Below are 27,166 nucleotides of genomic sequence, written 5' to 3'. Positions count from 1 at the left end.
TGAAGTTTTATGAGCATCTCTCGGGTGCACGGAGCAACAGAGATGTCTTATTGAACAGCGGCATATCTGACTGCAGTCCGTCGATCATCTTGAATGAGACAGTTCGCACATTAGAACATTACAGGAGTCACAGCTGTGTACAGCGAGCCGGGAGATCAGACAGGCTTGCGAGACCTGGTTGTGATTATGACAAACGCCGTGCCCAATTAATTACGACAGTTTTGTTCACTGACAGGTCAACGTATACATTCTGCAAGCGCCTATGAATATCTGCGATGTTCTGGTTTTCCGCCAAAATAAATTCAGTGAATGCTCACTGCTTGGAACGCATCCCCGCTACAGATGCCATGTTGCAAGCTGTGTATAGCGCCGCCAGCTCTCACAACTTCATGAAACTACGGGGGCTAAAGTGGGAATGTTCAACGTGTCTCACAAAAATTCCTTGTTTTTCACCCCATATTGAACAAACTTGCCTTGCATTACTTATTATACACCCATCATTGAAAAAAAAATTATGATCTGGGAATTGCATTATCATTTAAATGAAAGGTAAAAAGTTTTTGAGATTTCCCTCCATTGCAATTTTGAATAATTTTAAAATTGTCATCCTCACCACCTGGCGTTTTTAATTTTCCACCGTCACAATCCAGGATTTTTAAATTTCCAGCCAATGTCGTCCCGTACTTTTAAATTTCTTGCCCAGCACCATCTTGATAACGTCATGCGTTTGAAGTCACAGATGACATCATCGCCTCAGGCATGTAGGCGATCCACACTAACACTTGCATTTTCCAAAGTCATTTAACTGAAAAGTGACCCAGACTCCCGTCGATAGGACACTAACAACATCTCGCTGTTCCTCCTACAACACCCTATGAAAGTTGGTTTCGTTACTTAAATACTATCGTTGGCTTGTACCATCTTGTCCCACGTTATCAGTGTTGATCACGCCCTTATACTTTCCGGGTCATTCAATATGCAATATTTTTCCAGATATTCCCAGTAACATTCAGTCAGAGTTTAAACTCGGTGGACACAAAAACTGTCGCGTTATGAACATAAGATTTTATCTTCATAAAGATGACAGACAAAGGCAAAACCTCGTTGCCCAGCACCTCGACGTATCCATTCCAATTCCAGGTGAATGTAACGTCAGACGATGAACCTTCTCGTCAAAACATATTAATGACTCCTAGTGCTTACACCACTCTATGTGTAAGCTTAGGGACTGATGACCTTAGCAGTTAAGTACCATAAGATTTCACACACATTTGAACATTTTTTTAAATTATTTGCATATGAAATCACTGTAAACTATAAATACGGTATTAATTACCTGTATGTCTGTCCGCCCCAGTAGCTGAGTGGTCAGCGTGACGGATTGCCGTCCTCCGGGCCCGGGTTCGATTCCCGGCTGGGTCGGAGATTTTCTCCGCTCAGGGACTGGGTGTTGTGTTGTGTTCATCATCATTTCATCCCCATCCGGCGTGCAGGTCGCCCAATGTGGCGCCGAATGTAATAAGACCTGCGCCAAGGCGGCCGGACCTGCCCCGCGAGGGGCCTCCCGGCCAATGACGCCAAACGCTCATTTCCATTTCCTGTATGTCTGTGATAATCCTGCAAGAGGAGAACTGGGTTGTTACAGTGAATGACATTTAACTTATTTTCAGGTCTGAAAATGGAAATCTCACTCCTTGAGACGAAAGTAATACATAACTGTAAAAAACACGTTTACGTAACAAAAATTAAACTGGGTATGGAAGAAATTATCTATTTGGTACATAGATGAAATCATTTTGGTCACAGGGATCGTTTGAGTTCTGGCGTGCTGTTAACCAGCCATGACCAGGGCCGTGCTGAATCTTATGACAGTTGGCTGTAAGCCACAGGCTCAACGTGGCTGCTTGTTTTTCCAAAACAATCGTGCGACGAAAACCGAAGTTACGCGCCGTTGAAAGAGCATGTATACAGAATAACGTGCCTCCACGTTAGCCAGACCCAAAGCTGTTCTTTTCTCTTGTGTTCTTCGTTCTAAATACTGGAAGAGAGCTGCACATGCAGTCTTTTTGTGCCGAGCGGAATACAATGCTAGATTAAAGGAAGATCGCATACTTTCCCTAAAATTAGAATTATCAGTGACATTACCCTTTTAGCGTGTAAGAACGTTATGTACTTTGAGATATACTTGTAGGATACAACAAATTACGTCACAGGTATCTTTAAAAGACGAAATGCCTAAATCCTTTCTCAAAATGACATGTACCCGTGTACTAAAATTAGAATATATTCTGAAGTATGCTATGTACGTGTATGAAACACGATTTCGTACACTGTAAGACCTTATAGAAGATTGTGTTCGATCTCAGTCAACAGGTGAGGAAAACTTGAAATAAATATCAATAACGTCCGGGAAATATATGAAGATAAGAGATTAACATTTCTCTGGTAACGACGGAATCAGCGACACCGTGCAACTTGAATAATCGCTCAAGGAACATGATAGTTACTTTACTGTAGGACACATTACGGCCTTGGACAGAAGTTAGGGACACAACACAACAAGGAAATAAAAATGGCAAGAATTAGATAATACGGGACCAGGGTGCTGACAAAAGTAAATCATCAAACACACTGTGTTGTCAGTTCAGGTTTAAATAAATATAGTAAAATAGTTACACGTCTTTCTGAATAAGTAATGAAGACCACATGACTATTACCAGATAAAACAACAAGAAGTGCCCAGTATAATGTAACATAATACACATGAATTCCAGTCACATATATCACACACTGATAGGCGAGAGAGTTAAGGTCAATGCCCAACGTGAGACTGAATGCCATGTGGTGGCACTGTGGCCACGTGGCCTGGTATGAAAAAACTGATATAAGTAGGATAGAGAGGAAGCAGAAACATTCTAACAACAATACGGGCCACCAATTTGGAAATCTACTGAGGTACGAGACTTTAGTTCAAATGGTTCAAATGGCTCTGAGCACTATGGGACTCAACATCTTAGGTCATAAGTCCCCTAGAACTTAGAACTACTTAAACCTAACTAACCTAAGGACATCACACACACCCATGCCCGAGGCAGGATTCGAACCTGCGACCGCAGCAGTCCCGCGGTTCCGGACTGCAGCGCCAGAACCGCTTGACCACCGCGGCCGGCACGAGACTTTAGCAAATGGCAAATTATCTTGACAATTATCTTGAAAACGACACTCTGGTCGGCTGCCCACTTGCTACTGTTGCGGGCACTTATGGAAAATTAGTGAAGGATGGTGAATGCACCAATAGGCGACTAGATGTTGGACGTCTACACCACATCACAGCTCATGGAAGAGGAAAATTTTCTGCCTCGAAAAGCAGGCTGATCTGACTCTAATGCTGGGACAGGTGCAAGTGTTTCGGAGCATATCGTTCAGAGCAATTTGTTGAAAATGGGACTCCGCAGAAGACGAAGCCTGTATGTTCCCATGTTCACCCAACAGCACCAAAAATTACGACTGCAATGGGCCTGAATAATCGAGAATGGACCGAGAATCACTGGAAACATGCAGGTGAATCACGTCTCTTTTTACACCAGATCGATGGTCGTATCCGGATGCGCCGTCACTGTGGCAAACGGCTACATCAAAAATCCACCGCACCACAGGCACAGATGGTGTATGTAGTACTATGCTATGGGTGATATTCTCATAGGTTCCCCTGGAACATGCGGAATTCATCGAAGTGACCATGACATCTGTTGAGTATGTGAACTTAATTGAGGACCACCTACTTCACTTCACGATTGTTGTCTTCCCCGACGTCGATGGCTCTCCAAGAAGGATAACTGTCGCTCTCACTAGGCTAGAATCGTTCTACATTGATTTGAGGAACAAGATGGAGAATTCACGATGACGTCTGGGCCACCAGATCCGGGCGACATGAACGCGAAGGAACATACCTGTGTCGCTGTCGAAAGTGTGATCTGCGTTCACAAACCACTAGGGTGAAAGTTATGTGAACTAGGTGACCTGTGTTTAGATATCTGATGCCATCTGATATACTTCCAGAAGCCTAGCATGGAATCGTCGAATCCACATCACCCTTAATTTATGCTGTATTGCTTTCTCATAGTGGAAAACGTGCAGTGAAAATGGGACTAATAATGTTTTGGTTCATCGGTATATCTGCCCGGTTGGTCCCTAGTACTGAAAATTCGCTGGGATACTGCGTGGTGTCGAATATGACGTTCCAATTTCCATCGACTCAGTATTCGCATTGCAGTCGTGGTGCCTAGACCACAGTATCGCAGCTGGCAATATCGCAGAATGATGTACCACAGTCTTGAATAACTCATGATGCTGGCAGACGTCTCTCCTTCTAACATGAGGCATTACACGATCTTCTTACAAAGACTCAACATTCTAAGACGATATTTGAATGAGAAATACGATGTGTAAGCAATGCTTATATACAAAATGTTGATGGCTTCAACCGTAACTGCTGTTTGTGGTTTGCTTAAAATGGTAATAATTTACTTATCCAAATATGTAGCACACTCTGTTTTAATTTGATGGTTGTTACATGCTAACTTCACGGTGCTGCAATTTAGTCGATAGCAGTATACAAATGCAATAGACTTTTGTGGACACGTTTCTAGCGTGAGAGTGGTAGAATTTTGTAGTTTCAATTCGAATTCTGCTACAACGTGTGCTACAGGGATTCCCGCATAAGTGTTACATTCTCTCGTGGTATCGTCCCTCTGATAGTTCGCATTATTGAGTGGCACAGTTCAACAGTTACTTATTATAATGATCTGGAACTCCACTAGATAACAAACTGTACTTTAGATGCCGGAAGACAAAAGACAAAATGCATTGAAACTGCTGCATTAAGGAATGTATAGCGCTAGTTCCTGCTCCTGCTTCAGACTTGATTCTGTAGGTTCATTTGTGTTTACCATATGGTGGTGAGTATTTACAATCACTTCCATGCCATTCGCTTAGGACCTGAGGGTTTACGAAATAGTCTTGGTCAGATATTTGTTTAAGTTACTTGGTTAATTTTGGACTCTTGTACAAACCGCACTGAGGGAGATTTCCTGGTGGAAAATCTCTCCTCTCTCTCAGTTCATCACAAATTGGTTAACACTTCAGCGCGAGAATTTTTGTGCCATTCTGTAATCCTAATCATTTGCGTATTATCTCGAACATAATGTGTGATATGTAATTTATTTTGAGCAAAATTTACTTTCCTTGATGTTGCATCTCGCTCCAGTGTTAGTACACTGTATAATAAAAAGTATCCGGACGCCAATTGTAATACATAACTAAATACTAGTTTCTGGAGAGGCGGACTAGCCGTTACAGAAGGACGTGAGGAGTATTGGGTTGTCAGTAACGAAGCAGTAACTGCAGATTAGGCCAATCAGGCGAGACCAGTGACTTCCAGCGTGGGCTACACACTAAAGTAAGAAATTCATAACGGGTATTTCGAAGTTAGTTCAGCTACAAAATTCCACTGTTGATGATGTGATGTGAAGTGACAACACGAAGAAACAACCATAGCTAACCGAAGACCAGGCAGACCTCATTTACTGATGGGCAGGGACCAGAGGAGGGTTGTAAAAAATTTTAAGAAATCAGTGGAAAGAATCAGTCGTGTTTTCCAAAGCACTATCAGTAGTGTAGCTGACACAATGACGGCACGTAGGGAGTTAAAAAAAAGGGTACAATGTTAAGAACCTTCACATGAGCCACACATTTCTGTAATCAGTGCTAAGCGATGATAAAGGTGGTGTGAAGAGCACTGTCACTAGACCGTGGATGACTGGAAAAGAGTGAAGACGATGACTCATGCTATACCATGTGACAATCCGATGGAAGGGCCATGGACTGGCAAATGCCTGGAGAAGTTTACCTTCCAACATGTGTAGTGACAACAGTGAAGTATGGAGGAGGTGGCATTTCGGTACGAAGACGATTCTCCGGTTATGGTGTGGTCTCATTTTTGCGCTTAAGTAAATGATCATATTTTACATCGTTGTGTACGGTTTACAGTAGAAGAACAGTTAGGAGACGATGACTGTTTGCATCACCATGACAGTTGATTCTAGCTGTTTGCGAAGACTGGACTGGCATTCCTTTACATACATTCACGCACATCACTGAACCTATCCCAACCACAGTTCACGCAGTCATAATGGCCGAGGGGGTGAGGGGTCCACACTTATTGTTAACGTCCTCTAATAAGGGTCCGTGTACTTCTGATAAGATATCTTACATTCCGAAGAGTCTGTGTTTGTTACCTACCACAGTAGCATAAAAAATGTACTAACTGAAATAAACATACGTAATAATTCATAACAAAGCAACGAAAACGGCGTGCCAAATTTAGAAGAACGCAAAATCCCAAATACCGGCTAAGTTTTACATAGGCTCAAAATTTAGGACGAACTTCAATGTGAGATGCTTTAAATAGTTTCCATAACGAAACTCTGTTGAAAAATGGCAGAAAATCCGAAGAGATTCTGGTCGCATGTAAAGTGCACCAGTGGCAAGAAGCAATCAGTACCTCCACTGCGCGATAACAATGGTGATGTTAGTGATAACAGCGCCATTAAAGCAGAGTTACTAAACACGATTTATCGAGATTCCTTCTCAGAAGTATTGCTGGGCGGTGTGGGATCCCCATCAGACAGTAACAACGGAGAACACCAAAATAGTTCAAAGAAGGGCAGTCCGTTTTGTATTATCGCAAAACAGGGTGGAGAGTGCCACGGATATAAGACACGAATTGGATGACAGTCATTAAATTACGACGTCTGTCGCTGCGGTAGGATCTCCTCATGAAATTTCAATCCACAGCTTTCTCCTCAGAGTGCGAAAATGTTTAGTTTCGCGTCCATCTGCATAAACAGATAGGATCACTAAGATAAAATAAGAGAACAAGGAAAGATATCAGTGTTCGTTTTTCCCGCTTCATGTTCGATAGTGGAACTGTAGAAAAGTCGTAGGCGGTTCAATGAATCCTCTGTCAGGCACATAATTTTGAACTGCAGAGTAATCATGTAGATATAGATGAAACTAGATATTGAAAGTTTAAAAATTAATATCATTTATTCTTGTATTTACAATCAAATAGGTCTACAGATGAAGCAAGTACTGGATTTATTTTTGGGCGGCTCTGGAACTTCTCATAATTTTTACTTGTCTACCTCATAATTTGGCCCCATTCCATTTAAAAATTAAAAGATTAGGCTCAGTAGGACTGGGGGTATAGTGTCCACTGGCATTCAAAATTCGAAAGACGAAAACAAAAAACTTCCCAAAATATTACTTCGCAGTTGTAAAGTTATTCATTCCGTTACATTGGTAGGCTGTTTACTTAAATTTCCTTCACTGCATTTCTACTGATTCTTCCTTCACTTCTTGGTAGCCATAGTTCACATTTAACGTTGAAAGACAAACTAATTACATTTTTGTTCTACTAATTGCATTTTTGTTCCACAGATCACGTCGTTAGTGTAATGATCTCATTGATCAATGATCCTAAGGTAGGTAAAGAGATCGCGCAATAATCTGACCTGTTTCTTTTTAAATCGCATTTGGTACCAAACCAGTAAGTTTCACGTTCGTGGAAAGGTAGCATTCATAACAAGTATAATGCTTTCTGTTCGTTTAAGGGAGATGATATATATGCCTGAATGCTATAATTATAAAAAAAACTGGAAGTAATCTCCTATTTTCTAATTAAAAGTTAATGGATTTCATTTACAATTTGCTGGGGTGTAAATTAATTGCGCATGAAAGTTAAACATTAGCTATTCTTGAACCGGTGCTTTGAGAAATGTGTGGATTGTGAAAAACGAGTTAATAGAATGCATGTCAACATTAGCAGATTGTATCAACAATAGAGAGAACATTAAAAAGAAAATTCTGAAAAGTCGTCATTGTGTCATAACTGGAAGGCAACAATTTCTTTTACCAAGGCCTTGTGTGCATAGCACTTCATAATTCCTTGCAAATCATTATCATTACAAAAGATAGCCAGTTTTTGATCAATCCACAGTTCACAGGAGAACCAAAGTTCATCCACGAGATCAGTCACCAGTAATTTGAGAAAGAGGCAAAGGCAATCGTGAAGAGACGACAACGAAGCGAATATGAGACGCAGCAATTCAGTACACTATCTATTAATGTACATCCAACATAAAATATACGCGTCAATGTATTCGAAAAGAAAAGAGAAAGAAGTCCAGTTTGGAGTGGTAGTAATTTTACGAATATTTCGGTCGTTTGACTCTAGCTGAACTGCAAAGTTTTGGAATTAATTGCGATCCTTCTTGCCCAAAACATCGTCTGGCGGGGTCTCTCCCCGTGCACCAGCGGCTATCCATCATTCGAGGTAGATGGGAAATGCATCTTTTGATAGAAAATATTTACTTTCGTGATACTTGTATTTGGGTTTAGGTAAACTTTCAGAACATTTATAAAGATCAAGAAGTCGATGGTGATAATTCTTGTGCCTTTACGAATACTGAAAAGAAATATCTCTTATTTTAATAGTCTCCTGTTTTCTTAATTAGGAAATATTGAATCCTAAATGGCCGACCGAAAAACAAATGAAAATGGTTGTTACACTGAATCGTTATACAAGGCCACCAACCAAAATTGTTGAAATACTTCAAACATGATTCGATCAGAGCCCATAAGTTATTAATGATGGGATTGAACAGTTTATTTACAAAGCCGTGAGAGTACCTTTACAGATTTTATTCGAGTGACAAGTTTTTTAAGATAGGTTCTTTGATGTGGAATGAAATTAAAGATTTCATCAGCACCTGACACCTACCTATTAAACTGAAAGTTTTATATGGTAAGTCTGAGAAACGCATCAGCTTCATGGAGTACAATAAATAATATACAAAAATTGTAGGACGAGTGGCAGTACGTGCTTAAGTTTTATCTGAGTATAGTTTCAAGTTTCTACGTCATAAAAATATACTTAATCGATGAACAAGAACATTCAAAATAAAATACGATTTTTTGTCATTTCTGCTTCATACGCGATATGAAACTCACTTATTTGTGCAACGAAATCAAATTGAGGGTAATTGAAAGGAAAATTAAATCTTAAAAAATAAGAGTCACCTAATTCTATATATTTGTTTCGAAATCTGTCTTTCTTATCAACGCGACAGTAGCTGAATGGACAAAAATTTTGTAAACTAAAACGATGTTACTTGTTTTGAATTCATTTTTTTTAATATGTTACACAGAGCTTTCTCTGTTTGTAATCTAGGTAAGTCAAGTAACTCAAACCAAACTTTTCTTTGTTTGTTTCAGATGGGGTCCATCGTCTTAGGGAGACGTCACAGGAGTAGCACTGGCGACCTGGAATGACGTTCATCAGGCCAATACTCAAATATCCAACCAGGGACCATCACTGAGTGAATGAGAACAAACTTTATCTGCAGTAGTGTTCAAGCATTCTAGTCAAACTTTCCTAAAAAAGATTCAGTCCAAAGAAAAGAAAGAGGATTTATTACATTGGTAGAAGTCTGAAATAACCGAAGACTACTTTAGTTACGAAAATATCATACATGTAACTTCCCGCAAACAATTACTATGAAGTAAAGTAGCCGAAATCCGTTATCTGTGGTATCCATATTACGACTTTTGCTTTCCTGTTCACATAAATGTTAAGGTTGCGCATGTGTTAAACGTTGGTTGTTCAGTGCTGATTTTAAATTTAGTAAGAACATTGAACGTAATATATGCCACGGTATTTATCGGAAATTCATTTTTATTTTGCAAATTATTAGTTGTTCTGGACGCAAAGGAAAGAATTTGAAAGATGCTTTTGTGATTATAGAGGAATTATTTAAAAGAAATTCATAGTCACAGTTAAGGACATGTATTTAAAGGAAAGAAGAGCCGTAAGTGATTAGATAATCAACTCACACTGAAGAACGTATTGTGAGTTTCCCTGGTATTCCTCAATTCTGGGACATACACGGGTTGTGTGGAAGAGAAACGCCTGCCTACAATACAGCAAAAATCAACCTCAGATATGTACTGACGAAATACTGGAAGGAGAAATCAAATACCGAGCCACAGCCCTGTGCGAGTAAGAGAACCAATTTTCATATTTAGAGTGACATAAAAACTGCAGTATAAATATTTGGAGGATCTTGTGTATAACCAGCAAGGAAAATAAAATGTGATACTTGCCTGAGACTTGAATCCTGATTGTGCAATCACGAAGATCGGTTAAATTTCTCCGCTTGTCTCCAACGCGCTGAAAATAAAGTCAAATTCCTCACAGCATATGTATTGTGGAGCACTCAGTGGATTTCAAAACAAAAATAGATCTTGGATGTGAAGTCCCTCGCATTTATCGTAACTGACACACCTGGTCTACTCGTCAGACTTTGTTGAAGAGAGCAAGTTGGGAATCACTGAACCGCTCGGTTACTATGTGTATATAATGACAATTTTAAATCACTTATTCAAAACTGCTTAGAATTGGAACAGTACTGCAGTGTCCGTTGCGACATGAAATTTCACAGTTCTGAGACAAAGACATTTTAGAGCTATCATAACGCCTATTGCCACAGATGGACTAAAAGTTTCAAAAGTTTGTGTACTAAGATGTTGATATTAATGTGAAGTGTATCTCATCGATCTGCTATACAATTCTATAGTGACGTCGTCACATACAGCTGGATTTAAATGTATTGGATTTTGTAGCTTGACATTAACTGTTCAATACAGTTAGTATTTACCAACATATTAATACGTTGCTTATGGATTTTTAGGGGATTCCTCAGTCGCATAATAAAAAAAGTTCATAAAGGAAATAAAGGTTATTATTTCTCACTCTTTGTAAGAGAGTAACAATTTCGGACAACAGTGCGGTATTTATCTAGTCAGTCTTCTCAGAACTACGTATAGACAAAGAGAGAAACACTAGTTGAAATATCTGAGCTTTACTTGGAACAAGAGAGGTAAAACGTAAATGAAATATTTTTAATCTGGAAAGAAATATTTTTCAGTTATATTTTGAATAAATATCTGTTCACTTATGGAACATTTATCTATCTACTGACCTACTGTGGTGTTGTGTACTCACATCTATCAAGTATCAGACTTGCAAATACTTTTGCAAGCGTCAGACTAAAACGTCAGAATAAGAGCATACTATACCCATCTGATTTTGAATATCTGAGATAAGTTCCGTTTGTTGTGCATACCTGTACCAAAGAGGTGAATATAAGTTTCCGAATCAGACGTATACTGGAAGAGATGGAGATTGACACAGGAGACTGTTTCTTGATGGGCGCAAGCAATACGACGAGTGCGGCTTGTGTGATGAATGATTCTTCCCTGGTAAACAGAACGTCTCCACTACCAGGAAACAGCAGCGATATTGACAATATTCCTTACACACTTCCTTGGTGGCGGCAAATCTTATGGAGTGTCTTCTTTGGAGGCATCGTAATAGTCGGAACCGGAGGAAACCTGATTGTGATGTGGATTGTCTTGGCGCACAAGAGGATGCGCACAGTTACCAACTACTTCCTCGTCAATCTTTCGATAGCTGATGCGATGGTGTCAACACTCAACGTCACCTTCAATTACACGTACATGCTGAACAACGACTGGCCATTTGGGGAAACGTACTGCAAGATCACTCAGTTTGTCGCCGTCCTCTCCATCTGCGCTTCGGTCTTCACGCTCATGGCTATATCAATCGACAGGTAAGAAACATTCACTTGAGAAAAGGTTAGTGAGCGAAATAAGTACAAGAAATAAGACAAGGGCAAGAATAATAACTAAGGAAAATTGTTAATGGCAAGGAACGTTTCAGAAATAATTCTAGTTTCTTATAATAAATGAGATGCGGTGGCTGAAAGAAAATCACAAAATCATGTCTACAGCCTAATATTTCTAGCGTATATTTCTAGCCTCTGTGTTGCTCTATAATTTAGTAAACTTATTTTAAGGAAAGTATGGGAATATGACTGTATTTGAAACAGAATATTTTGAAGTAAGTATCCTGGAATGTGAGCTATGGTAATATTTTGTTAACGCGAAAATGCCAAGTAATACTTTGGTTCGGAGTGCGGGTTAAACTTCAGGTTTCCTTTTAAATCTCTAATTAAATCAGTTCAAAGATTAGAGGAGTGCGAGGGCATAATGTCTCCATTAGCGCCATAGCCAGTAAAATAATATGTTGTTTAAACCAGTCTTTGTGCTGAGGAGAGTTTTACATTTTATATATCCTTAATGTTCTTGAAAAAATCAGAAGAAGCAGGTTACGGTAGTTCAGTGTCGTAATATTTTTCCTTACAAACAATAAGTCAAAGAAAAATAAGATAAACTGTATATACTTTGGGAATTGCCAAATAATACATATATTTTCTTCCCAAACTATCATCACTGAGGTTTTGCTACTAAATGGAGAAAGACCTATGTGCCCTTATGGTGGCTTTCCTCAATCGTTCCACCATTCTAGAAACTGAATTATTGGCGTGTGGCTGCATTGTTTCAGTGAGGTACTAGGTAATTTAGGTTCATCTAACTTGCTTTGTGCTGACAGGATATCCTTACTCATTTTACGTCTTCCTCAATAGCAATCTCCGTACAATATACTGTAATATTCACTTCACAGTTCCATTAAATAAGCATGGTATCATTCTGTTACTGATTCCTCACATTTTGAGGTAGGATACAAGAAAATTAGAAAAGCTGTTTGGCAGGTATTCCGAAATTTTACACTTTACATCACAATGAAGTTCCTGATAGCAAACAAAGGAAATCATTCTGGATGCTCTATTTAACTACCAGTCCGAAATTATGGGTCTTCGTGCTTATAATTTCAGGCCTCTGTTTCATCCCACTCATAGTGTTGATAGACGTCGAAACTGTTTCAGTGCGAAAATACCGATTACGCTTATTTTCTCGTTTCACATTCTTCCAGTAAACGATAGTTCGAAAAGAAACCATGCATGCACAATTCTCAACGCACATCAGTGAAAACAGAATGCACCTGTGGAATAGTTTCTGTAAGTCTCGTTTTGATAACGTAGTTCTCTTTGTGAAACTGTAGAGATACACGTTTCACATTTCCACAGTAAATTTTTTGTCACACTGAAATGAAAATATTCATTGTTAAAATGTACGCTCGATAATAGGGTGTATCTCTTAACGTTTAAGGCTTCGCTTGTCACTGCGTTAAGGAAATCATTATGAGCAGTTTCACAGACGTCGCAACTAACATTTGCGTAACAAACTGGATTTAAAGGTAACAATATACTGAATTTACCGCCAAACATAACCAGCTAATCTGAGTAATTTGCGTGCCAAGAACCACTGAAGGCACGCCTGAAATAAGTACCTAAAAATATCTTACCATAAAAATTATCTATACTATAACGCCATACTTGCAAATATGAAACAAAACTGTCACATTTTCGTTGTGATGTTTAAATGGGGCGAAAATAAGAAATGAGGATAACGACTTCCTTACCAAATTACTTGACAAAGTAACACTGAACAGTTTAGTTCTGGAATATTTACGCGTATTTCCAAAAATTATGGTAATCTAGTTTCTGAGAAGATCGTTGTATGAAGTGGTGAAATTAAGAGCAAGAGTTAGGGACAAGGAGTGATGAACTGAGGAGCAAGAGATACAGACAAAGGTATATGTTAAGCATCAGTTTTAGATGTTCTGGATGAAGAAGACACTGACAGGTCGTATGACAACCTGAGCAGCAAGCAAACCCTAAGTGCATGTGCTTTATGTAAGAAACTCAATCATTTCGGAGGAAGTGATCGACGATAACTCACGGCACTATGAAGTACAGATTCTGTTGCTATTACAGGTACCTGAAGGCTAAGACTGTCACTGACCCATACTCTATTCACTGCACAATCTGTGCCAGTGGAGTCATATTTCAGTAATGGATCTAAGAAGTGGGTATCACCAACTACAAGTAGTTTCTTCGTACCTCCATAGTTGAAATGGAGGACAGTGGGACGTCAGCTGGTATCAATTTATATTAAAAATTAAGAAATTCCTCCAGCGTTATTTAAGGTGTCGATTTTATTTTGGCAACTAGTTTCAACGTTTTAACAACGTCATCTTCAGGCCCATACACTTGTTCACGTCAACTGCGTGCAGCTGATATTAATATACAAGTAGTTCCAGAAGATAGACCGAAAACTGCCTTCACAACACCAACGCGTCATTTGCAGTATCGTAGAATGGAATTCTGACTTAAGAATGGACCAGTTACATGCCATTCGATGGCAGCTTCGTTAGTGTGATCCCTCCTTTTCTTTAACACAAATGGTCCATCACCAGTGACGCATGATACAAGACATCATGTACTTACAGGTAACAATGCTCCAGTGTATAGGAAGCCACACTGGGTACCCAATCTTCTGCAAGTATTGATGGAAAAATTTATTGACCAGAAGCTACATAAAGAAATAACAGAACATACTGATAGTCGATGAATTGCACATGTCCTTATCGTTGCCAAGATATCACCTCATGGTACTATGAAGTATAGACGCCGTTGCAATTACAGATACTTGAAGACCAAGGCTGTCACTCTGACGCATACCATACTCATTGGAGAATCTGGGCCAGTGCAGACACATTTCAGTAATAGATCTAAGAAGCAGGTATCACCAACTACAAGTAGTTCCAGAAGATAGGCTGAAAACTGCCTTCACAACACCATCGGGTCATTAGTAGTATCGTAGAATCCCATTCGGACTTAACACACCAGCTACATTTCAGAGACTGCTGGATAGTGTCATTCGTCGCATGAAACCTAAAAAATGTATGGTGTACTCAGACAACATCATTGTATTTCCGAAATGCATGGAGGAACACATCAAATATTTGGAAGAAGTATACTGCCAGATAAAAAGGTTCGGAAGGAAGACTTTTTAGAGGTTCCCGATTCATTAAAGATTTATTGTTGCAACGCTGCATTTCGAGTACATGATATGATTACACTTTGAGATCAGCATCACAAACAGTTCTGAGGTACCAGATATCGAACCAAGCCAGACTACCCAAAGAAGTCCACTACGTGATAAAAAGTATCCGGACACCCCCAAAAAATATGTTTTTCATTTTAGGTGCACTGTGCTGCCAGGTACTCTATATCAGCGACCTCAGTAGTCTGTATACATCGTGAGAGACCAGAATGGGGTGCTCCGCGGGAGTCGCGGACTTCGAAAGAGGTCAGGTGGTTGGGTGTCACTTGTGTCATACGCCTGTACGCGAGATTTCGACACTCCTAAATATCCCTAGGTCAACTGTTTCCAGTGTGATAGTGAAGTGGAAACGTGAGGGGACACGCAGAGCACGAAAGCGTACAGGCCGACCTCGTAATGTGTAATAGGCAGACATCTATCCAGACCATCACACAGGAATTTCAAACTGCATCTGGATCAACAGCACGTACTATGACAGTTAGGCGGCAGGGGGGAAACTAGGATTTCATGGTCGAGTGGCTGCTCATAAGCCACACACCACGCCGGTAAACGCTAAACGACGCCTCGCTTGGTGTAAGGAGACTAAACATTGGACGACTGAACAGTGGAAAAACGTCGTGCGGAGTAACGAAGCACGGTACACAATATGGCGATCCCATGGCAGGGTGTGGGTATTGCGAATACCCGGTGAAAGTCATCTGCCAGCGTGTGTGGTGCCGACAGTAAAATTCGGAGATGGTGGTGTTATGGTGTGGTCGTATTTTCATGGAGGGGCCTTGCACCCCTTGTTGTTTTGCGTGGCACTATCACAGCACGGGTCTACAATGATGTTTTTAGCACCTTCTTGCTTCCCACTGTTGAAGAGGAATTTAGTAATGACGATTGCATCTTTCAACACGATCAAGCACCAGTTCATAATGCACGGCCTATGGCGGAATGGTTACATGACAATAACACCCATGTAATGGACTGGCCTGCACAGAGTCATGGCCTGAATCCTATAGAACACCTTTGGGATGTTTTGGGACTCCGACTTCGTGCCACGCCTCACCGACCGACTTCGAACATCTCCTCAGTGCAGCACTCCGTGAATAACAGGCTTCCATTCGCAAAGAAACCTCCCAGTACCTGATTGAACGTATGCCTGCGGGAGTGGAAGCTGTCATCAAGGCTGAGAGTCTGCGAACACCATACTGAAATCCAACATTACCTATGGAGGGCGCCACGAACTTGTAAGTCATTTTCAACCAGGTGTCCGGATACGTTGATCACAAAGTATACGTAGTGTAGACTCCATAGGTAGAAATGCAGGTGCTGACTCTAGCGTCCAGTTGATGGTGCAGACGGCGAATACTGTCCCGGGATATCTTATGCGACACCATTTGCATCTGTTCACGTGTTTCTGTTAGAGTTGTTGTCTGACGAGTATCACGAGTCATTTCTCATCTCATCATCATACCCCACATGTGCTCAATGGGAGATAAGTTCAGAGATTGTGCTGACCAGGGAAGTTTCTGCACGTCTTACAGAGCACATTGAGTTTCACATGCAGTGTGTGGGCGAGCATTATTCTGTTGGAACAACTCATCACTTTCCTTTGGCAAGAGCGATAGAAGAATAGGTCTAAGAACATTATGCACGTAATGAGCACTGGTTAGCGTGCCCTCCACCAAATGTGAACGAGTATAGTAGCTTACCGCATCCCAGACCATAACGCCTGTAGTGGGCCCCCTTCTTGGACAAATGGACTTTACGAGACAGCGCTCACCAACTGTACATCGTAAGCATGAACGACAATCACTTGCGTGCAGGCAGAATCTGCTTTCATCACTGAAGGCCGCAGCACGCCATTTCATCTTCCAAGTAATCCTCTGACGGAACTAGTCCAGGCGCGCACGTCGCTCCGTGGCGTGACTGGAAGAGGGGCTAGATGTGTGCGTTCTTGTACTCCCACTACTAATAACCGATTCGTAACAGTTCGTGTTGACATGTCTGGGCTCAAAAGGCAGCTTATCTGTGCTGTGGTGCTGTAGGATCTAACACAGCTGCCCTTACAATGCAACGATACTGGCGGACATCTGTGCTGTGTGCACGTCCAGAACCTCGTCTTCAGGTGTAAGGATGTTCTTGTGACCACTGACACCAGCATCGGTACGCAACTGACACTTCACGTCCAGCTTGTGTGGAATTTCTACGAAAGGACCATCCCGCCACACGGAAGGCCACAATTTGACCCCTTTCAAACTCACTTAGTTGGCTGTAGGAAGCACGAGTGCGTCTGTGTGGCATGGTTGCCTGCTCGCATCACACTTTTGCACCACACTCAGCCTTCTTGCTGTGAGCATTTTCTGTTAAAGGATTCACACGCTCTGGCAGCTATACTACTATGCTGTCTGTTGGCGGAAGATGTTGAAACCATTATCAGAACATCTACTATTCCCGAGGTGACATATGCCGTCATAGAAACATAATCGAAGTCGTATTCCCAGCTGTACTTTTTTTTTACGGCAGTGTATTTAAAAGTATTTAAAAGATGGCAGAAAACATTTATGACGCTCAGCGCAGCTAAATGCTATTTTGCACAAACAAAAGTTAAACGTCTAGGCTATGTGATAGGTGTATGAGGTGTTAAAATTGACTCTCAATTAATTTCGGCTTCTCAGCACTGCAGAAAAGCCCAGCAATTTCAGACACCCGTATGCCTGTGCAATTATTGTAGGAAATTCACCAAATTTTTTCAAAACTTCCAGTATTATTCAAACGGTTGTTGCGAAAACGTATAAAATTCGAATGAAAGTCAGACTGCCAAACAGCTTTTGACATGTGATGGAAAAATACTGACATCAGATCCAGTACTGATCTGATCTGATTGTGTGATGAAGCTCTCTTTGTTCATGCAGCACTTTTCTCACACGGCTATTAAGCTATGATGCGTCTTTACCATCCATTGACACCTTGCTTTCAGCATTCTTGTCTAAAGCATATTAAACGATGGTTCAGATTCATTTTGTTTCATTTTTGCTGCGCGTCTTCGTCCTCGGCAGTGAATATTTGATACTGGCTACTCAGATACTCTGCAGTTGGAAAAGCCGTGTGGCTAGCGCCTCTCGTCGGGTAGACCGTTCGCCTGGTGCAAGTTTTTCGAGTTGAAGGCACTGCGGCGACTTACGTGTCGATGGGTATGAAATGATGATGGGAAGGACAACACAACACCCAGTCTCTGAGCGGAGAAAATCTCCGACCCAGCCGGAAATCGAACCCGGGCCGTTAGGTACGACATTACGTCGTGCTGACCACTCAGCTACCAGGGGCGGTCACTCTGCAGTTTATATCGAGTCACTCTTGATTAGCACCGAGCGAGGTGGCGAGTGGTTAGCACACTGGACTCGCATTCGGGAGGCGGACGGTTCAATCCAGCGTCCGGCCATCTTCATTTCCCTAAATCACTTCAGGCTAATGCCGAGATGGTTCTTGTCAAAGGGCATTGCCGACTTCCTTCCCCATCCTTCCCTAATGCGATGGGACCGATGACCTCGCTGTTTGGTTCCCTCCCGGAAATCAACCAACCAAAAAATAAATATTGCTAAACAAAAATAAATTTCTACCCTTCTTATCACTACAAGTAAAAACCGTAGTCAAAATTGCTATCACAGCCTTATAATCACTGTTAACTTCCTTTACGTGAACTAATTCGGTAAGTTCAGACTTGTTTGTTGTTAGGCGTTCTAGGACGTTACCTTTACGACTTGTTTCTCTAATTACCTGCTCGAAGTAATGTGCGGAGAAGACATTCAGAATAATATCACACAAATCGCTGTCTGTGACACCAGCTTTGATAACATGATTCTCCCAACACGTACCTGGGTTGTTGACATGTCATTTTCTTACAACTGCATTATCAGGAAAACTATGACGATGTTCTTCAACTCCTCTCTGAAGCGCTCTACATCTACAACTCCTGACCCAGGAAGAAACAAACCAATTAATATTTTTGATAGATTTTTGAAGCATAGCTTTACCCAGGTTAATTCATTCATATTCGAAATCCATGAAAACGTAGTTAGATACTATCGAATTCTTTACTGCAATACATACGCCGACTGCACTCGTGACTAACCTCTTCTTACGATATATATTCCTATCTGAACTTCGAATTTCGTTGTTATTCAATAAGCGATACTAATTCTAGGATCTTTCCTTGCATGCTCCTACAGTTTACTAATATAATACACTCCTGGAAATGGAAAAAAGAACACATTGACACCGGTGTGTCAGACCCACCATACTTGCTCCGGACACTGCGAGAGGGCTGTACAAGCAATGATCACACGCACGGCACAGCGGACACACCAGGAACCGCGGTGTTGGCCGTCGAATGGCGCTAGCTGCGCAGCATTTGTGCACCGTCGCCGTCAGTGTCAGCCAGTTTGCCGTGGCATACGGAGCTCCATCGCAGTCTTTAACACTGGTAGCAAGCCGCGACAGCGTGGACGTGAACCGTATGTGCAGTTGACGGACTTTGAGCGAGGGCGTATAGTGGGCATGCGGGAGGCCGGGTGGACGCACCGCCGAATTGTTCAACACGTGGGGCGTGAGGTCTCCACAGTACATCGATGTTGTCGCCAGTGGTCGGCGGAAGGTGCACATGCCCGTCGACCTGGGACCGGACCGCAGCGACGCACGGATGCACGCCAAGACCGTAGGATCCTACGCAGTGCCGTAGGGGACCGCACCGCCACTTCCCAGCAAATTAGGCACACTGTTGCTCCTGGGGTATCGGCGAGGACCATTCGCAACCGTCTCCATGAAGCTGGGCTACGGTCCCGCACACCGTTAGGCCGTCTTCCGCTCACGCCCCAACATCGTGCAGCCCGCCTCCAGTGGTGTCGCGACAGGCGTGAATGGAGGGACGAATGGAGACGTGTCGTCTTCAGCGATGAGAGTCGCTTCTGCCTTGGTGCCAATGATGGTCGTATGCGTGTTTGGCGCCGTGCAGGTGAGCGCCACAATCAGGACTGCATACGACCGAGGCACACAGGGCCAACACCCGGCATCATGGTGTGGGGAGCGATCTCCTACACTGGCCGTACACCACTGGTGATCGTCGAGGGGACACTGAATAGTGCACGGTACATCCAAACCGTCATCGAACCCATCGTTCTACCATTCCTAGACCGGCAAGGGAACTTGCTGTTCCAACAGGACAATGCACGTCCGCATGTATCCCGTGCCACCCAACGTGCTCTAGAAGGTGTAAGTCAACTACCCTGGCCAGCAAGATCTCCGGATCTGTCCACCATTGAGCATGTTTGGGACTGGATGAAGCGTCGTCTCACGCGGTCTGCACGTCCAGCACGAACGCTGGTCCAACTGAGGCGCCAGGTGGAAATGGCATGGCAAGCCGTTCCACAGGACTACATCCAGCATCTCTACGATCGTCTCCATGGGAGAATAGCAGCCTGCATTGCTGCGAAAGGTGGATATACACTGTACTAGTGCCGACATTGTGCATGCTCTGTTGCCTGTGTCTATGTGCCTGTGGTTCTGTCAGTGTGATCATGTGATGTATCTGACCCCAGGAATGTGTCAATAAAGTTTCCCCTTCCTGGGACAATGAATTCACGGTGTTCTTATTTCAATTTCCAGGAGTGTATTAAACTTTTCTACATCCAGCGAAGACGAGAATTCTCTGAGACCACTGTGGTTGATGTAACTTAGATTTTGGCAGGCAGTGTATCTCAGTTCCGAAGGAGGGTTTCTCTAATCTAAAATGCCCTCATGTGCACGCCATGTCCCTTTATGTGCACAAGTAGTAGTCATTTCCTGCGTGTACTGCACGCCTGATCTATTAAGAGGAACCCTACAATTCTTTAACTGATAGCAGAGGTCGAGAAATTCGCGTCCGACACCATCGTAGAGTTATCGGAGACTTTGGTTTGGACCCTACTCTCTCCTCCAAAACGGCGGACCGCGGTCGACCCTGGGTCCGCTGGTACAGATAGTCAGCTTAACCAGCACCACACATGTGATGTTAGTTCCTTCACCTGTTAGTAAAATATGACATGTGTATTTTGTGGTTACCTAATGTTGTCTCCGCAATGCAATTCTCACGCCTACAAATGATTAAAACGATTTTGGTGTTGACAACATATACCTAGGGATTTCATGAAATGAAGTATCTTGTTGTGTTTTTACTTAAGTTTAGCACATCAAAGTAATTATTACTATCGGCATGGTAATGAGTGCAAAAAAAGAATTTTGTAGACATCGAGTACACAACGCCGGATTCTATCCTAAATGTAATTTCGAGTTTTGCAGAATATATGTTTTACTTTCCTTATACCGAGCCTCCCTTTCTTATCCGGAGACATAGTTGGTTGATACTGATTAGTGGTGAGAGACAGAAGACCAACACCCTGACTGACATTTTCAGGAAAAGTACTGCACCACTCACCTGCTCGTTGGGGCGACGGCTGCTGTGCAGATGATGTACGTGGCGTTACTGCAATTCTCAGCCTACACAGCGGACGAAATATGCCGTTTGCAAACCCCTAAGCTAAAATTCAAGGTAGACCATGAGTCAAGATTTCTGTTTGCTCACTAATCATGAACAGAATCTCGATTGATGGATTCTTCTGTAGAGAAGCACCTAAATGTGCATCAGACCCCGCAGAGAGGTAAAGAATCGTCAATCGAGTAAACATAATAGCAATTCTCCTCAGAGGGAAACGACTTCACGTGTTCCTTGCGTCAAAAGCAACACTTCCCTGATTGTAACTACCTGATTCCCTGTTGTGGTTCTCAGCAGCGAAGTATCTACATCGATTCCTAGTGGGAAGTGTCTTCCATGCATACCAACAGGGAAGTGCCTCTCCGTGACATATGCCAGCACCCTCCGGGAATGCGGCAACTATATTTGTGCACAGGCGACGAATTCCAGGGACCGTTACAAAAGCACAATCTCCCAAGGCGTAAATCTACCAGTGAATAACCTAAAGCTCACACTGCTTTCGTAAGCAGTTTCTCGAAGTTTCCATTTCCCCTCACACATCTTCAACAGTTCGCCAGTCAAATACACTTTCCGCCTTTTTTGTAGGAAGTGCGACGCAGCACTTCTCAAGAGAAGATTGCTCTGAGATCAGCTCATGACCATCATTTGTGAGCCCGCGCATTCCATCAAACTAAAAGGACGTCACTCAGCCTTGTTCTGCCTCCAAAACTCTTTCTCCAGGTATGCTAATCTGAAATGTTTTCGGCCCATGAGAGTGCAGCCTCAAACTTGCCCTGTCCATGCTATGGGGGATCTGCGGCCTCCGGCTTTGAAAACCCCCTCCTCATCACTCTGCTCTCTGTCAGGGTAGTACGCGTCCACCCCTGCAGAACATGACAATCCACTTCCCAGTCCCACCTTAGCCGACAGCGGCTTCTAAGGAAAGTGTAGCCCACGTCGCCCTTTCCGTCAGTTCTCACCTCTAATTTACACCCAGACATGCAGTACTACAGAAATTGTTAGTACATGGTGCTAGCCATTATCAGACAATGAAATGATTAATATCCGCTTCTGCATCAAACCATGATCTAATTAAATATAAATTGGAAAGAATTTACAGAGTACTTTATATATGGTGACAAAATCTTGCTGCCTTACACGCCAAAACGAACTGAGGATGGCCTCAGAGCCCAACCATCAGGCGTCATTCATGCTGACTTGTGCCACTATTTACAGCCAGTTGTATGTAGTGCGTTTTATAGCCTCTGACAAGGCCTCTTCCACATCATGGACGAGACCCCCCGGCAAACGTAATGAGTGTAAAGTGGCATTTTTTCCCGCCTTGCATGGTATTTCCCTCAGGTGAACCATTATCAGCCTAATGTTGGAGCTCCCAGTGACGCAAACACGCCCTCTGCACTTGTCCAAAATGAGCAGGAAAATCGGCCGCTTTATCAACACTTGGTAGTACCTCGTACGTGTTGCTGGGACATAAGGAGCCTGCCATGCATCCTGTTCCATCTTTCGCCTTCGGCTCAGTAACACTCGGGAGCGAAGACGGACCAGTCTCATACTGCGTACCGTAAGACGCAGCACGAACCTGGTCACCAGGGGCTTCCAACGGTACCGATATTGTCGCAAGCCTAATCACCGACGCTCTGATGTCACGGTAGCTTTGCGCAGTAGCCAGAATTTTATACTGACCATCGACGTATAAACAGTTACTTTTTACTAGAAGCTTCGCTTATACAAAAGCTACTGCAGGAAATAAATACGCTAACTTTAAGGCTGTGTACTCACACGAGCTGCATATGGAGTCACATGGCGTAAATGGAGCCTAGTGGCGGTCTCTTCGTACAGACATGCTCTAAAATTAGCTCAAAAAGACTTATAGTGAGTTAATAAACGCTAGTCTACGTAGTAAAATACACAAAATTCACTTCCTCGAGGAAATACGTAAGAAACGGAAACTAAACTAAACTGATGTTTATCGGACATACTAATACAGACACTGGGGTCATCTCTGGTCCGCAGCTGCGGCAACAATCCTGTGCCAGCCTTTGACCACACAGCATAAAAATGTCGTCTGTTTTTGACTTGATAAAATCCAAGCTTGGAGCAAACAAAAGATTAGTAAAAAAATTCCCAGAAATCTTACATGAAGTTTGGCATACACGAAACAAGCGAATACGAAAACTTAAGAACGTCAGGGACAGACAGGGCTACGTATAGGGAGCTAAACCGTTCAAATGAGATGACTATGGTTTACCACAAGTGGCACCAGTTATATCAGTCTAGATAAAAGCGTCAATAAACGCTAGGAAACAGATATCTAATGAAGATCAAGTGATGCGCAATATCCCTTATGGACTCAGATCACGAAATAAGTAGTTATGATCAGATTTTCATATCTACCTCTAAATCTGCGTACATACTCTGCAAGCTACCATATGGTGCGTGGCGGAGGGTACCCTGTACCAATACTAGTCATTTTCTTTTCTGTTCCACTCGCAAATAGTGCGAGGAGAAAACGACTGTCTGTATGCGTTGATATGATCCATAATCTCCCTAATCTTAACATCTTAGTCCTTACGCGGAATGTGCATTGGCAGCAGTAGAATCGTTCTCCAGTAAGCCTTAAATGCTGATTCTCTAAATTTCTTCAGTAGTACTGTACTTGGCCGATGTGAGCTGCTGGCCTCTCAACCACTAATAAGAACTCTTGAAAACTTGTACCTCCTAATTTTTGTGTCAAACTAATGGTGTCTGATGTATCGTCAACCCGCCACAGTATTCAGGAGGCGTGATATTCACTGCTGCTCCTGAGTGGTATCTGTAATAACTCATCGACAACCCCAGCCTTCCTTGTGGAAGGATTTGCTGCTGTTCGTCTTCCACACTGTGTAGAGCAGTTGAGAGATTTCCCAAGCACACCCCTTCCGTGTCCGCGAGAGTTCTCTGGTAATACGCAGTAGCCGTCCTGGGCAATAACGCCTTATGATGTACGGAGTACGATGGCCGCCAGCGTAACCTGTCGTTGACCAGGCATCGTGTTTACGTGAGTGGAGGCTCCAGAGAGAGACGTCCTCTGAAGACTGCTGGGACAGCATTAGGCCATTCCGAGGTCATACGCTGCGCCGCTTCAGACATGGGCTCCGTCATAAAGAGGGATATATGGCAGTAAAGTTTATAGTAATAAATTTTAATTCCGCTAATGTTGTGTCATCAGTATCCAGCCTTCTCCACCGCACTCTACTCTCCATTATGCCAACAGCATTAGGGATCTCAACCAAGGCCCCTACAGTCTCATAGTAACAAGCTTGTAAAGCTGAAAAATACATGTCTTTGTGAAACAGTTGCTCAGGAATTTTCGATGTTTAGCGAACTCCTGGATATATAAGGAGAATAAATAAAATGAATAGGGAAGAGCCAATGTGAATTTACGAAAGTCATTCATGTCCTGGATTAGGTAACCATAAATGTAAGAACCACTGAACTTGTCACAGTGAGATGGCTTGCACTCCTCGACGATACAGACAGTTGCACCCTCGGTGGAACCATCCTCGAGTAGTTTATGTGGAGGGGCCTGACTAGCATGCGCTTCCAGGGGCGTCACTCTAGAAAACTGGAGGATCTCGCATGGAACGTTAGCAAACAGGGCCTTGCTATTTGGATGCTGCAAACAAGTGAAAGCTACGAGAGACTACAGGCGTTATATGAACAGAGGAGACGTAGCTTTACTGTGTGGTTTAGTGATAATGGAATCGTCTTCTGTAACATATTCTGGAGGTAAATGCCGTTCCCCAATTCGTATCTATAGCAGGGGTACTGCGGAGGGTGTTTTCGTCAGAGAAAACTAAACTACACACTATGGGACGGAACGTCGACTGTTAGATTTCTTAAACGTTTATGTAGATTAAGAATTTCAAAATAGAAATGAAAAGGCTCAAGTTAAATATAATGGAAATTATGGAAGTGTGATGGCAAGAAAAACACGACTTTTGGTGAGGGGAGTAGAAAGATACAAACAGAAAATCAGGAAGGGGTATGGAATGAGTACTTCACATAATGACCAAGAAAACAGAAATGCAGATAAGCTACTATGAACAGAATAGTGACAGGAGTATCGTATTCATACAGTATGACCAGTTTGTATGTGTACTAGCTCCTCAGATGAAAGTTTTGGAAAAATTTATTTTGATATGAAAGAATTTATTCAAGTAATTAAGGGAGGCGACTATCTAATTCCGATAGGAGCTTGGAATATCATCTTAAGGAAAGTAATAGAAGGATGAGTAGTACGTGAAGTGGACTGGACCAAAGGAATGAAAGGGAAATTCGCCTGGTGGAATTCTGCACAGAACTTAATTCAGTCATTGGCAACACATCGTTTAAGGACCATTATCTAATGTTGTGTGCGTGGAAAATAACTTCAGGCACCGGAACATTTCAATTCGTTTTCATAATCGGAAGACGGAGATTTTCACATCAGATTTTGAGCTACAGAACATTGTCTGGTGCAGATGTGGACTCTTACAATAATATAATTGTTATAATTTGAAATCCAAGGTAGGTAGGAGTATAAGTACATGGGATCAGGATAATTTAAAAGAGGCAGCGGCTGCTGGGAGTATCAAAGGGATCATTAGACTGTGATTGATTGAAACAGAGGTAAGGAATGCCATATAAAACGAGTGGGTATCATTGAGGAAACAAAGAATGAAGGCAGATGAGTATCAAACAGACAAACAGCAAGGTCCAGTTGTAATCATTAGATAACATAATAGTTATTGAAAGTAAGTGACGAAAAGTAAAAATATAGAAATGCAGCAAATGAAGCAGCCAAAATCGATACAGTCGTCTAAAAAATGGGATTGACAGAAAGCACAAAACTGAAAACAAGGAACTGCTAGGGGAGAGTTGCTGTTGCAACAAGCAAGGCAATATTTACCTTACGAGTTGTCTTAGAAGTTCGGCTGGCGAGAGATAAACCTACGTTAGTAGTCTCTGTACATTCAGAGACTTCCATTATCAATGTTGACTGGAGTACAGTATTCTAATTTATGTAAATGGAGTGAAAAGTTGTCTAAAATTTATGCGAAGATTAGACGACAGTTTTAAGAGCCCAACGACATGAAATCGACACAGTTTTTATGAAGGGAGTTAGACAGAGTTGTAGACTACACTGATGTTACTCAGTCCGTATTTTGAGCAAGCTTCCAAGAAAACAAAGGGGAAATATTGAAATGAAATTAAAATTCAGAGAGAAGAAATAAATACACTGAGGTTTGACAATGACATTATGCTTAGAGACGACAAAGGTCTTGAAAAATCAGATGAAGTGAATGGATCGTGTCCTTAAATGTGGTTCTAATATGAACGTCAACAACAGTGAAACAAGGATATTTGAATATATTCGAATCAAATCAGGCGATGATAAGGGAATTAGATTAGAAAATAATTCTGTAAGATTCATAGGCGCGTATAGCTATTCTGGAAGTAAAATAATTGACGATGGCCGAAGTAGAGTGGATACAAAATGCAGCCTGACTATAGCAAGAGAAACGCGTATGAGAAAGAGAAATTTGGTAAAATATAATTTAAATGAAAAAGTTAAGAAATATTGTGTAAAGGTATTTGTGTGAAATTTATACTTGTATTAAA

General features: G+C 42.1%; 1 protein-coding gene across 1 annotated transcript in view; it reads left to right on the top strand.

The window, feature by feature from the left end:
* The first annotated feature begins 11,409 nt into the window (after positions 1 to 11,409).
* Positions 11,410 to 27,166, top strand: part of LOC126184270 (tachykinin-like peptides receptor 99D) — a 742,646-nt gene continuing 726,889 nt past the window's right edge. The window contains exon 1 of the mRNA XM_049926644.1: positions 11,410 to 11,753. Coding sequence (XP_049782601.1) covers positions 11,524 to 11,753 — 230 coding nt within the window. The 5' untranslated portion in view covers positions 11,410 to 11,523. The remainder of the gene's footprint in view (positions 11,754 to 27,166) is intronic.

The sequence above is a fragment of the Schistocerca cancellata genome, chromosome 4, assembly GCF_023864275.1.
Source record: "Schistocerca cancellata isolate TAMUIC-IGC-003103 chromosome 4, iqSchCanc2.1, whole genome shotgun sequence".
Classification (NCBI taxonomy): Eukaryota; Metazoa; Arthropoda; class Insecta; order Orthoptera; family Acrididae; genus Schistocerca; species Schistocerca cancellata.
This window is presented reverse-complemented; position numbering and strand designations above follow the sequence as displayed.